The sequence below is a fragment of the Cryptomeria japonica genome, chromosome 10 (genome assembly GCF_030272615.1).
Source record: "Cryptomeria japonica chromosome 10, Sugi_1.0, whole genome shotgun sequence".
Classification (NCBI taxonomy): Eukaryota; Viridiplantae; Streptophyta; class Pinopsida; order Cupressales; family Cupressaceae; genus Cryptomeria; species Cryptomeria japonica.
The window spans coordinates 245105495-245120704 of record NC_081414.1 but is presented as its reverse complement, the minus strand read 5'-3'; the positions used below and the strand labels follow the sequence as shown (position 1 = coordinate 245120704).

At 35.3% G+C, this 15210-nt stretch overlaps 1 protein-coding gene across 4 annotated transcripts in view; it reads left to right on the top strand.

The window, feature by feature from the left end:
- The window catches only part of LOC131066584 (protein translocase subunit SECA2, chloroplastic), a 195507-nt gene that overhangs the window by 39358 nt on the left and 140939 nt on the right, over positions 1-15210 (top strand). For all 4 annotated transcript variants that reach the window (XM_058001391.2, XM_058001389.2, XM_058001388.2 and 1 more), the window contains 4 exons: positions 10420-10515; positions 10702-10765; positions 10905-11194; positions 12578-12633. In XM_058001391.2, the coding sequence (XP_057857374.1) occupies positions 10420-10515; positions 10702-10765; positions 10905-11194; positions 12578-12633 (506 nt within the window). The remainder of the gene's footprint in view (positions 1-10419; positions 10516-10701; positions 10766-10904; positions 11195-12577; positions 12634-15210) is intronic.

Here is a 15210-nt window from a genome sequence, read left to right as displayed (position 1 = left end):
CAGATGCATAGAATAATTAATCTCTAACCTTCATGGTGCTGTCAAATATACAAGGGATGTCTATTATGCCGATGTAGAAGTGAACAACTCTTTGAATAGTAGATTCAGCTCTTGAACTCTGTCACAGCAGCTCTTATATATATATCTGAAATACTGCATAGCAGTTATAGAATACACATTTCTGAAACGAATTCTGTTACAGCAGCAGCTATCTCCACTTTAATATTATGCTCCCCAAAAGAGTGTGACTCAGCTCTTGTCCTTCAAATGCCCTTCATTGAGACACATACGCCCTCGTATACACTCTAGAGTATGTGGTGCACAAACCAAGGTGAAACAAGATGGAGCACATGAACTGAAATGGTCTTAAGTCTCTTCAAAATGACAAATAACACTCCCTTAATGATGACGCATCCTCCAATGTCCCACAAACCATTTCACTCAGCAACATTCAACTCAAAGGGTGATCAATAAACCCTAGTGCTCATTTCATAGTCTTTAGCAATGTGTCTTTTCCTACAATAATGGCATCTAGCAAACATGTGCCGACCTCATGCTGGGTGTAGAGTCTTCTACAACACTCCTTAGATCACCCCTATTCCTCCAAACCCTAGTGCAACCTGTTTTTAGGCTTGGCACGACCTTCTACAATTCCCATGACCTTTGTTAAGCTCCTTTATACTTGTTGCAACCTTTTCAAAATGATAATTGATTGTTGGATTGGATAATTACAAGGGAGACAAAAACTCTTTAAATGGAGAGTACAAGCGATGTTTCTATAAAGGAAATGACCGAGAATGAAAGACAGAAAGGAAACTTCCTAAAACTAACTAGATGATGAAAGACAGAAAGAAAATTTCCTAAATATTACAATATTACTTTATTACACTCCCTTAATGGTCATTCCACTAACTACCCTACAAAAGACTTGACATAATCTGTAGTTCATTTGGCCATGAATGCATGGAAGGATGCTCCCTTCTCCTTTGAATGCTTTGCGACATGAGCCTGTTGGTGAGACCCTCCTTGGTTGGACCTCTGATCAGCCAACCGCTTTTGGCAGAACTTCATATGACCAAGAAACAAAAACCATCCTTCCCGCTATCCAGAGATGCAAAAAACAAAATTAGTTTCTCAAAAAACCTTTTTTTTTTGAAAAAACCACGATTTTGCGAAAAATCATAAAAAACAACAACACCCACGTACAAAATTGTCAATGTTTTTTGCAGACAAACACCTGTTCTCCCTAGAAACCCTAGGTGAGACCCAAAATAAGTTCCAAGAAACCGCAATTTTGTGGAAAAATCATCAAACCCTAGATGCAATGTTGAAATCACACACAAGTTTGTGAAAAAATTGGCCAAGACCTTTGTTTTGTGCAAACAAAGGTAAAAATCCACGTTTTTTAGTAGAAAAATCATGCAAAATCCTCCATTATTGTTTTTTTGGATAAAAAACAGAAAATCCACCATGAGTTTTTTTTGGAAAAAAATTAGAAAACCCAAAAATAGAAAAATAGATCCACAATTTCTAAGAAAAATCTTGGAAAAATTCAGAAATTCTGTCATTCCAAAACCCTAGCTGCGACAGAATTTGTAGACCTGCCATCATCGTGTGAAAAAAGATGCCCCAATTGTGTGAAAAAACCATGATCCTGCAAAACTAGTCGGGTGGGAAAACTAGACCCACGATTTTGGAAAATTTGTGCAAATCCGTGTTCGAAAAAAACGTGCAGACACTAATAGTTGTGTGGGAAAAACGGCAGAAAAGGAGGTTGCGTGAGAACAAAGAAGAACAAGTTGCGGCAGAGACAAAACATGAAAACCAGGTCGTAAAACCCTCGCATATCAGGGGTGATCAGAAAAACCTTTGTCTGCTGCCAAAACAATGAAAACCCTCAAAAAAAGACACCACGAACTGCAAAAACCATGTAGTTTATTTGTAGAATAAATCTGTGATTCACAAAAAAATTGCCTTAACCCTCGAGCTTCACAAGAAACGCGATTTAGAAAATCCCAGAGATTCTTTGATTTTTAGTTGAAATAAATTGAAAAAAAAGAATCCTCACAAAATTTGTAGGTAAAAAAAAAACCCACTATTTTTCATAAAAAATCGTTTCAAAAAGCTTTTGGAAAAATGTCCAAGTAATGAAAGCCACGGATTAAAAATTCGTCAATCAGATAACTTCTACTCTGATACCATGAAATGATAATTGATTGTTGGATTGAATAATTACAAAGGAGACAAGAACTCCTTAAATAGAGAGTACAAGCAATATTTCTATAAAAGAAATGATTGAGAACAAAAGACAGAAAGGAAACTTCCTAAAACTAACTAGATGACAAAAGACTGATAGGAAACTTCCTAAAACTAACTAGATGACAATTACACACTAAATATTACAATATTACTTTATTACTTTTCAAGACACAGTTCATTCACATTAAGTGTAGCAATAGTTCAAATAAGAGTTTTAATGCTTATTTTTGTGCCTACAACTGATATTAAGCACACGATCAGGAAATAACACGTCTTCAATTCCTTAGGTGACCTTGTTAAACTCCACGGATCCTACGTTAATCTATTCTTAACAACCTCCTCTATAGAACTTGTGATTTGCATATAAAGAGAGGCAATTGATATTAATGCATAATGATCACAAAGTTTACTAAATATTGTCAAACTCCTCAAAAATTGACGACTCAACCAACACCTAGCATCCATGCCTTGTCACCAACTAGGACATACAAACTAGCGGCTAGGAAAAAATATAATAAATCAGCTTCTTATCAAGCATGCACACACCATCAACTAGAGGTGAATTGAAATCTTCAAGGCAAAATCTGTAATATAACATCTTTGTGAGTGCCTAATGAAAGGCCAACTAGTTTTCACAAAGTTAAAGGTTGCAAACATGATATGCATTGGTGATGTGAGCATTGAAATGATTGAAAACATTTCTTCGAAGACCAGAAATTCTTTACCACTAAACTCCAACTAATAAATACTCCATTCCTTGACTGAAATTACTTGCCAATCTACTTGTGTGCAAGCAACGAAAGGTATGTGATGGCTGATTGAAAGGATGACAGCTGGACCAAGTCTGAAATTTTGCCCCATGACCCCCTAGAGAATAGTCCTTTTGTTATGACTCATCATAAATCTCCAATACACCTAGGTGGTGAAATTTTGCCTAAATGCTCCTCAATGAAATAGCTCGATCAAGCTTAGGCTGTGCTATTCTAATATTCATGTGAGGGCGAAATTGAGTTCTTGTGTACAAAGGACATCCTTCCTCAAAAAAATTGAAAACCCAAATTGTGGAGATGGTTACTGGTTTCAAATTTTTAATTCCTTTTTGCATGGAATTTGTCGAGTGCCAGAAATTCACCAATTGGTTGAATGCGCAAGCCATTGATGGTTGAAATTCATCAGCTGGTTGAACATATATTTGTTTTGGAGGTTTCTCATCATTGAGCTTCATTTTATTCTTTTGAGTTATTTTATCTAGGGTGGGGGATTGTTGTGACATTTTCACACATTGCCCCATTGCAAATGGGGACCCCCCCCCCCCCCCTTGTTTTTCTCTTTTTAGGTTAGTGTTTTGGTGTCTTAGGTTTTGTCTTTGGTCTCTCGCATTCACAAATGAGTGAAATTTTTCAGAATTTTAAGGAGTCATCAAATTAACAAGGAGAAAGAATGATCAAAAGAATGTTTTGATGCTACTTATGTCCTCAGATAGGTCAAAAGAGTAAAAATGCAATTTTCTGGGGTCAATTCTGACAACTTCCTATTTTTTAGGAAAATTGCTTTTCCTGCTTTTTGCTTTTTCAAAAAGTTTCATTTTTTGGCATTTTGGGGCCAATCCGGGAAGCTGCTTTTTTGTTTTTTCTATTTTTAGCAGTTTCTATTTTGGGAGTTGTCAGAGGTTACTTCTGTGTGCAAGGAAATGATAATCCTATAAAGTCCGACCTCCTTAGTAATAACTCTTGTTGAAGGCATGAAATTTACCCAAGGAGAAATCGAATTTCCAAGTCGAAGGAAGTGAAAAATCCACTTGGAAGAGGGAAAAAATCCACTTTGAAGGAGAAAATCCACTTGGAGGTCGAATTTCCCAAGTAAAGAAATCCACAAGGTAAAGAGGAGAAATCCAATTGAGCTCCAATTTTCCCAAGTATAGGCGAGCAAAAAGTTTCTAAGTACTTAAAAATTCCTTGTGAGATAAAAAGGAAAATCCACTTGGAGGTCGGATTTCCCAAGTAAAGAAATCCACAAGGTAAAGAGGAGAAATCCACTTGAGGTCCAATTTTCCCAAGTATAGGCAAGCAAAAAGTTTCTAAGTACTTGAAAATTCCTTGTGAGATAAAAAAGAAAATCCACTTGGAAAATCCACTTTAGATGTGGAAGAATAATTCCTTCATGAAGTCGCTGGAAAGGGGAAAATCATTTATTTTATTAAAAAAAAATGAAATTAATTTTTTTATTCGCCAATGTTGCTCAAGGAAGGAATCAACAAGTTTTATGGCTTTATTGTTTTTTTTTGCAAGTCACTTGTGAGAGGCTAGACTTATTGTTTTTTGTTTTTTTCAAGAGATAGAAGGCACAAGTCGCCCTCCTTCTAGAAGGATTCACAAGTCTGTTAAAGGGAAGAGCATCAATCATTCATTCCACAAGTTCAATTTTTCTCTAGGCAAGCCCAGCAACAGCAAATTCTTGAAGAAAAGAGGCTGATCAACCAGGCAAAGTCCTCTTCATTTGCAGGCAAAAAAGTTTCAGACATATATTCAGCCTTGGTGATCATGCTTTGAGCTCAAAATCACAGAATTTTTTTCCCTTTTGTCTTTGAATTTTGGGACTGAAATTTAATTTCAAGATCTATATCTCTAAGTTCCAATTGTAATCAGACCTCCTTAAAAGGTAAAAATCAGGTTTTAGAATTTCGTTTCCGGATTTGTTAAGGTTGAGCATTCATAGTTTTAAATTCTGATTTTAGAAGATTATAATATCTGAAATTCACAAGAAAATCAGGTTTTAGAATTCCATTTTCCAGATTTTGTCAAGGTTTGAGCATTCATAGTTTTGAATACTGATTTTAGAAGATCAAAATTTCTGGAATTCATAAACAAAATCAGAACTTAAGGAATTCTGGAATCAATCTATCAGATTCCTTGACATTTCAATTGTTTTTTTTAAATTCATTAACTTTAAGCTTCGTATAGGTACCATGTTTGCACCAAAGAATATGAGAGGAGGAACTAGAAAGACTCAACCACAGAAAGGACTATCTCAAGTTGTTCAAGTTTAAAGGAACCGGTTGGAAAGATGATTCCACAATGCAGTGAATGGAACAAAGAAGGACTTACACTTCATCAAGACATTCAAGAAGATCAAGTCATACAAGGATGAAAGACTCTACATTGACCTTGGATTTCCTTTGGAAATCTAAAATCAAAAGAAAGAACTTGTCAATATGGAGGATTGTTCAAGAAGCACAAGATCAAAGTGAAGATGAGGATTAGTTCAGACATAAAGAAAACTTCAAAATGATGGTGGACACAGAAAATTCCACACCAAGGAGCGACAAGTTCAAGGCATAACGAAGATGAAGAAAATTTTCTAATAATCATGAATTTCCTTTGGAAATCCAAGAATAGGAGTCAATACAAAGAAGTGATCCTGGTTTGAGAAATAGTGCAACATGGAGGTATCCCTACATCAAGTTAAAAAATTCAAGACTAAAGCAAGGAATATTCCCAAATATGAGAGTAAAATGTAAGAATGATCAAGAGGGAAAGACAATTTTAGAAGAGATAATCAAAGTTAGAAGACTTGATCATCCAAAGATGATGCAATTTGGGAATATGTCCTAGCACCTTCATCACATTAGTAATTGAAAATATTGAGTATCAAGAGATATTGCCTAAGGTATCAACACTTTTTCATGACGAGGAATCAAATCTGCAAGGCAAGTTGAGGTGGCATTCCAGTCATCAATCAATCAATCAAAGGGTTCCAAGTTAGGCATGTCCAAGTGTAATGAACTAGACTCAACAAGTGGAAGATATTAAATGGCTCCTATTTTCTTATTGGTTATTCAAAATATTGTAAATTTCTCATTGGCCAAAAGGAGTTTGTTGTAAAAACCCTAATTAGGGCTTTATTGTAAAATCTTGGCCGTTGATCATGGATCGATGTGGATTGTTGCTTTGTATTGGGGTGTCCATATAAATCCTCCTCATTTTATTTGTAACTCATGAGAGGTTTCAGAGAAATTGTTGTAGTGATACTTCTTAAGTATCCGACATTATTCATTATTCAATTGTTGGTGAAGCTTTGTCCACTTTTGCAAGTTAGCATGGTTTCTTGGCTCTCATTAGAATAGATTTTATTTCCAAGTTGTTAGATTGAATGAAGGATATGATAAAGTTGTTTAATGTGGAATGATGTGTTCATGCTTTTTATAATTGGATGATTTTTAATTATTTTGCAAAGTTAGCCTAAACTAGTAAATGAAAATTTAACTTATATTGCTTTATTCATTGTTCAAAATGTTGGTGAATATTAGTGATATGAAAATATTTTTGCATTCCTTAAAAGATAGCACCGTTCTTATGTAGTTGTTGAATTTTGTGAAGCAAGAATTGGTTTTAATTCCACTTTTGCAACTTCTATCTCCCCATTTCATAGGATTAGCTTAGGGTTAGAATTATCTTCCTAAACCCTCATCCTTTAGCCTTTTTTTCAAAGTCTTGGTAGAAGTAGGATTAAATAGAACTTATTGAAAAATCATTAGGATTAAATAGAACTTATTGAAAAATCATTCCAAAAAAGAAGAAAGTTACAAGTGTCAGCAATCAGCAGAATCCTTTGATTCACTCGAACAATTATGTAAGTCCCCCTTGAGATCACTAGCAAATGACAACGAACAAATTGAGACTAGCTGTATGCATTTGGGAACCTTGGAGTTGTCTTTGTGATCACATAGTTCAGCTGTTTAGCACATAGAAGATTTTAATCAAGAGAGGATAGGATATAAATGGTAGGATGGTGGAGAGTGTTAGGGGAAAGAAGGTGAGGAGAAAATTGGGTTCCCTTCCACAAAGGGCATCCTTCCTCTGAAAACCTAAATTGAAGTGTTGGCCACTGGTTTTAAACTTTTAATCAATTCATGTGGGATTTGTCCAGTCCAAGAAATTCACCAGGGTTAAACTTGCATTTGCATTTTTGAGGTTTCTCTTTATTGATAATTTTTTATTCTTTTTAGTTATTTTATCGAGCATGGGTTACCCAACAACAACCCCAATTTATTGAGCCCAAAAAAGTAAACCAAAGCAGGTGGGATAAATTAAAGGGGTGCCAAATTTGGATTCATATTGATATCAAATAATAGCATCTGAGGTCCATCAAATGATTGTGATCAGGTGGTAAATGTTCTGTGAACTAAACTGAAATGATTTGTCTCATATGTATGCTATAAGGAATGGGACAAGGGAAATTTATGTACTGTTGTTGTAAACTCATTTTACCTGTCTGTGGTAGGAAGACTCGCCATATAATAATTTAGACATTTTTAGCCCAGATGATATGCAATGCAATCAAGGAATGCTGATCAAGGAATGCTGAGGACTCTGGCTTCTTTGAAGAACAACTTCAAAGAAAATATGGGCAAGGCAGTAAGGGAAGAAAATATGAAAGATAGGATGGTGGAGAGGGTTCATGGGAAGAAGATGAGGGGAAAATAAAGTTCACTTGTGCAGGTCATCCTTTTTCCAGAGAGCATCCTTCCTCCAAATACCCAAGTTGAGGCATTGGCCACTAGTTTTATTCCCTTTCATTTAGAATTTGGTGAGGTGCAAGAAATTCACCAATGGGTTGAACATGCAAGTCACTGATAGTTGTAATTCACTAGTTGGTTGAACAAACATTTATTTTTTGAGTTTTTCCACGACAGTGCTTCATTTTTTGTTTCTTTTGAGTTGTTTAATCTAGGGCAGGGACTCAATAACAAATCCATTTAAGTGAACCAAAAAATAAAAAAAAAGGAAAATTGAAGCAGATGGGATAAATCAAAAGGTGCCTCTTTTGGATTAATATTTTCTCTCAATTAGTAATATCTGAGATCCACCAAATGATCATAATCCGTTAGTAAATGTCCTGTAAACTAGAAATAAATGATTTGACTCATATATATGCTGTAAGGCATGGGACAAGGAAAATTAATGTACCAGTCTTTTTCAAGCTGAATATTTATTTATTAGTCTCGAAAACAAAATTTACAAACTAGCTAGATTATCCATAAAATTAATCAATTTCATCTATTATATAAACTTACAAGTTACAACCCACGAATAGGTCAACCATACACAAAATCAATAGAAGCAAAGTGATCTCTGCATGAACCAGCTAGTTGAAATTAATTCATGATGAGACTTCCCTTGGAACAGATCAGATGTACTAGTAATAACTTTCTTGAATTTCATATCCAAGGGTAATAATAATGAAGTTGAAGTAATAGTCCTCATTGAAAGGATGATCTGAAGGTAGAGACGCTTGAGCTCAAAGGGGATTGTTGGATTATTATCAATGCTATGAAGAAAGGGCCAACCTTTAGGGGGAAACTGGAAGGGTTTTTCAATAGAGTTCAGGAATCTATTTCACACCTCTCAATCAGTTGGTATCATACTATCAAGCACTACTACCCAGAGGCTAACAAGCCAGTGGATCACTTAGCTAATGCTGGTATTGACAATGCTGGTTTTACTACATAAGCAGCACATGTGACAGTTATCATGTATGTATGAAGCATCTCGTGCCCAGCACATGTGACAATGCTACAATGATTGGGTATGTTTGAAGCAGTTTGCAGCACTAGATGTTTCTCCCAACCTAATCATTTATATATTTATCTATTTTTTTTCTATTCGAAGAATTCCTAGAAATTATTATGCATACAAAACCTCACAGTATAGGGGATGCCTTGAGTAAGCTGGGCTGTGCAAAAGCTCCCAATTGCTGTTTTGATGATCAATCTTATGGCATGACAGTGGAGCTGTACACATCAATACTGGATGGACATTAGTTATTGATGATTGAATTTATGGTTGAAAGCCTCCTATGCAGGGAATGTCAGCACAACCATTCCCTGCCTTACCTCTTCCCTTGGGAAAAAATACTTGTCTCCTGTTGTCACTCACTTTTTTGACTTTTCTTTCAAGTACTCATAACAGAAAAAATGTGAATTCATTTCAGGTATGTCACTGACTCTGTTTGAAGTGTTTGTTTCATGCTTGAATCCTGAGATTCTAGCCATGATCCATTTGTCTTGGAAGTTGGGATTGTGATATTCTGGTGGATAAAGGGGAAAAGAGGAGGAATGCCATTGTTGTTGAGCACCTCTTGTTTAATTTTGCTTAAGTGATCAAGGTGAGATAGTATTCCAGTTACTGTCATGGAAAATCGTTAAGGCAGAGCAGGTCCTGACCAGGGCTGAAACTCTTGGAGCTGTTATGGAGGAAGAAGCAAACATGGTGGAGGAGGGAGTTGGGAGGATGATGAATACAGAGGTGTCTGAGGTGCCGCCCCTCGGCTGCTCCCCCGCTGCTGCCTCCAAACATAGGGCCTTGGTCCCCCATCCTTGTGTCAGGAAACTTGGTGCAACATTGGTTTCAGTTAAATTCTTTGATCATAAACTCACCCTATGATGATGCTCACAAGAGATTTCTATAATTCATTACCCTCCAGTATCAACTTCGTGCCTTCTACTTTGAGTGGTTTTGTTAAATTATTGCTTAAATGTTGCTCAGCCACCCTAAAGTATTCCTCTCCAACTTGTCTTTTAACTCTCATACGGATTTCTTAATATTATTTTGCATCCACAGTGCTTTAGCTGTAATGATATTTATAGTTGCCAGGGTTTTACTGGTGGGAAAAGCTTAAAAAGGAAAAGATATTTATAAAAATGTCAAAATGAAGTCAGGTTCACTGTTCATTCACTGAAATGTAGTCGTGTTCAACATGGGTTTGCCCAGGTTTGTTCACCTACAGGGAATACAGGGAAAATGCAGGCCCCTAGTCGTATCCCCTGACACACTAGACCCACATCTGAACTGGGAGCAGATTGTACCTGGATCCGTGGGGTTTTCTGTGAAGAACCGTTAACATAGGATAAATGTAGACAAGTTTATGATAACTTTTAAATTTTATAATTAAAGATTTATCTACTTTGCTATACATTGGATTAGAATCCATTTCTTAATGTTTTCCTTGGATGAATGGAGGGAGGACCAGTTTAACACAAGCCTTATGTTTGAATGTCTTAAATAGATTTTAATAATTGAATTTTTCTACTAGATTAATGAACCTGCACGTTGCTTTTGCTGTATTTATTTGTTGTCTGACAACTTTAATCATCATATTCAGATGCTAGCAGAAGAAATTATTGAAGACAGTTTAATGTGTTTCATGACAAAAGAAGCTCCAAATATTGACATGGATGGTGCACCTCTATCACAACTGGCAAGTTTTTTGTTATCAGCTAAATGATGTCTTTCTATACAGGGTTTGTTTCTTTTAGTCTATTTTGGATCCTTGAGTTGGAATATATTTTTTATGTGAAACATTTGTGCTGGAGAAAGCAAAATGTGTCTATTTGATGCTTAATGTTTGTCGTGTTGACTAATATGGTATAAATTGTGTGGATAGGGTTTAGCAAAGGTAAAGCTAAGTCCATCATCACTAGGAAGTCTAGCAAAGACAGTTGTAACTGGTAAACTATGGTTACCATGCATGCTAATTTGTTTTCTATCCCTGTTTTTCTCGCAGCTGTTTTAGGTGTAAGATAATGTTATGATAGCGTGATTGTGAAAAAGTGTGTATTGACTGCATTATTCCTCATAAATTTGCAGTCAAACATGTTTGCCAAAGAGATGGCGAGATTTGGAGCTATCGCGAAGCAAAATCTAAGATCTCAGCCTCATTGGAATTGAGCCGTAGTAAGGATGTGAATGAACTTGAAAGCCTTGCCGGTGGTGAGAGCAGCACATTTCGTCTTGGTCCAATGATTGCTCTTGCATATCTTGCTGTTTTAAAAGACTGCAAGGTTCATTGCACTAAGGAAGGCCTAGAGGTCAAGAGACTTGGAGGCCTTCATGTCATTGGTACATCTTTACATGAGTCCCGGCGGATTGACAACCAGGTATCTTATTTGTTGTAGGGATCTCTTGCTCCTTTTAATTTGATAATTTTATCTGCAATTACTTAGATATTTGATTGGTGGTTTTAAAAATAATCTATTTATTTTAAATTTTTTTCAAGAATCAATTCAGTAAAAAATGGAGTGTTTGAATAGTGGTTTAACTACAAACAAGATCTATTTTGGTTTTTATCCCAATTTTGAATTTGGCCTTTACCTGCTCTCTTCAACAATTTCATTTTTTTTAATAGAAAATTATAACTGTTTTATTAATGATAAATAAAAAGGTACAAAATTGCAGACATTGGAGAAGTCTGGTAAAGCTTAACTCAACTCCCCATGGTCTAAGTGGGAATTGAATCCTTGCCACTGCATTTTGTCCTTATTTCATGAACTGCTAATAGGTTCAGCTCCAGTTAAACTCATTTATCTACTTCAGGGAACAGTTGGAAGGTTTTGGGTTGCACTTACAATGTTAAGATGATCAAGTTTCTGCATGAAAATTTACAATCAATTGCTAGGGAGAGACTATACCACACACACTAAGTTTAGTTTTGCAATCAAACTGATTGTCAAAGGGTTTCCAATGATGCAGCTACTAACTGTTTGTGAGTCAAAAGCTCATGAAACTTGTAGATATCCAAGATACTTTTCAGAGTGATTCTAAGACTAAGTTTAATTTTGCAATCAAACTGATTATCGAAGAGTTTCCAATGATGCAGCTACTAACTGTTTGTGACTCAAAGGCTCATGAAGATTAGTAGATATTCAAGATTCTTTTCAGAGTGATTCTAAGACATTGGCAAATATGCATGAGAATTTGTGGTCTCATGTAGCCTTTTAGGTTGAAAACCCTCTCTAAACTGTCACTGGCCACTCATAGTCAACTAGACGATCTTCAGACATTTACCAAAGTATTGTTGCTCAAGTGAAGTCCACACTGTCTGCCTCATTATGAAATCAGTTTTCCTTTCAATCTTTGGTGTTCAGGACTTATTTTACAGAAGCTTGTGTTGCTGTCATACTCTGCTGTACACTTTCATTTATCCTTCCTTTGAATGACGATAAGATATAAGAAAACTGCTTTAGTTGGCAAAAATTGCTTATCTGCATGTGTGCATGCCGTGCGCCTGCGGGAGAAGCTGGTAGGAGGTTATATTTGGTGGGTTATGGGTGTCCAACTTTTGTATGTACACACACTTTTTCATGCACATACCTATGTTGTTGAGGTTTTTTGAAATTTAGCCAATCTGTAGTGCAATCCTTATTTTGTAGAGATGGCTTACCATTTCTTGTTTCAACGATTTAAAAAAGCAAATGACATTTGATGCACTATGCATGAATAAAAGGAAAAAAAATGATTAATATGAGTTGTTTTTTTCCTAGCTTCGTGGAAGAGCAGGAAGGCAAGGGGATCCTGGATCTACAAGATTCATGATAAGGTATTTTATCTTTGAACTTCAGTGCAAAATTAACATTTACATTTGACTATGTTTTTGTCTAATCAGATTATTTCTTCAGTCAAAATTATCTTCACAAGAACTCAGCTAATAAAAAGCTAATTGCTCTATAGTTATTTAATATATACCGATACTATAGAAGATAAAGTAACTTAAAGGTTGTCTGGTGGCCATACAATTTGTTGTGATCATTGTAGGGAAGTTGGTTCATTTTTTGATTAATCAAATTATGGATATATTTTGGTATCTAATTTTGAAATTAGACATGGAGCTACTAGAGAATAATACCATAAACAGACTAATAAGGTTTGATTTATTAGTAGCTCAGTTAAAATTTGTTTGATTTTTTAGTTTATATATATGGTCATGTAATAAATACTAGAATATTAAATTATACATGGGTGTTTATAAAATTTTAGTTTGCTTGTGTGTTATGTCTGTTTTCACAGATATCCACACATGAAATTTGATGTACATGTACTTGAGTTGGGAATCAAATACTGTGTAATGGATATCTTTTGACTAACTTAGCTGGCAACTCTTGAAGTTAAAAGAATGGTTACTGGATCTGCTTCCATTGAGCATATTGTGAAAAATAATTTGATGTTATTTGATTTTGGGATCATCTGACCTGTAGTGCATTAATAATATTCTATTCCAAACATCTGATGACGTAAATTACAAGGATCAAGACCATATTATATTATTTTGAATTCAGCTTATGTCACAGTTTTTTTTTGTTTTTATGTTCTCTGATAGACAAAGGGATTTTGATTGGAGCTTCCTTCCCTTAACTGATAGTGGTCTTCAAATACAGTTCAATACCTCAAGCTGGAAGAGAGTTTAATCTACCCATTTGACCAGCAAACCATGTTATATATAATTTGCAAGTACAATTACTTCAGTGGCTGTAAACTGAAACTGTAAACTCAGTGGGGATTAACAGGCAATCAGCAAACAAACAACATTGTCAAGCACTCCTTATAATTCCAGAAATACAGTAAAATTCATATAAATCTATAATATTCAAAGATTATTTTAACTGTGGTAATAGAAACTGCTCCCATTATTACTATGACTTGTCTGCAAGGGAGAGGGGGTACATGCATCATATTTTCCAGGCACCTCTGATTTTCGCCAATGCAGTTCATAAGAACAACCTCACCATCCATACGTCTGAGTATCTGATTTTTCAGGAAATTGAGTTTGGAACTGTGGTTGCTCATAGCATATTGATGGGTGAAAAGTTTGACCCCTTGAAATGTCAGGCATGTGACAATGATGTCTCTGTTTCCTATCTGTACATTTTGATGAGAGTGGACTTGGTATCAGACAGTAGTTTCTTACTCGTCTGAGGGCTTTATCTCTTTTTCACATGTGCTTATCATCTTGTCATTAATCTCATTCTGTATCAACTCATAGGGGAATGGATTTTGTATTTCTTTCCTGCACGCTTCCTCTTAACTCTGCCAGACATGCAGTTATCTCTTCGTAATCCTTGGAAGTGGGCTAAGAATTTCAGATTGTAGAAAGGTGCAATAAGACAGATAATGCTATGATTTTTAATTTCCAAAACCCTTATGATTTTCATTTCTGACATTGTACCATATGAAATCTTGTGCAACTCTTTGGAGCAACAATTGCTTGGACTTTGAACCTTCTTGACCTTCAATTCCATGTTATCGGATTTATGAAAGTGTGAATCCCTGTCATCAAATGAAAGCCCGTAAATAACAAAATAATCAGATTGGTGAAATTTGGTTTTGGAGAACTAAAACCTAACACCAATTGACAGGAAAAACAAGGAAGGTTAACTCAATGTATGTGTTGAAAGTTGAAACTACAATTGATTTGATAAGCATGAGAGACAAATTATTCTATCTGATCAGCTGCATGCTTGCTAGCTCAGTTCGAGTTGAATCTAAATATTTACCTAAATGTAAAAGCCACATTTGTGAAGATCCTTAGGGAGTCACCTATATTCAGTGTACAATGTCTATTGTTATGTTAAACAATATTGGCTATCAGACTATAAATGTTCATATTAAGTGTTTGTAAACTTTGGGTAGTTATAAGCATCAGTTGGTTGATGGTTATGTTCCTTTTGGCAACCATTGAGTCCTTCAAATATAATATGTATTGTCAAGGAAAGTAGTATTATCTAGTTGGATAAACTTCAATCCATGGCTGACCATCTCTGGTCTTCTTCAGTAATAATTTCATGTGCAATTAAAGACATAATTTAATCCTGTATTTGGTATGCATTGTCATCGTTATTATTAATTCATGGGTTTAATTTATCAGATATAGCAGTAAACATCACCAATATGTGGTATAATTTTGGGTAATTTGTCTTGGGGTGTAGGTTATAGAGAGTTGACTTTTTGCATCTTAAGTTTGTGTATAAGTGACTCTTACCACTTTAACATATGATTCATAGCAGCATTAATCGTTTGGGGAATTAATCGGCAAAACAAAAGTACAAGATTTTTTGAAAAAACTGGGGAAAAATTGGATTTATGAAAAAACGTAAAAAATTGCAGAAAAAGTCAAAAACTA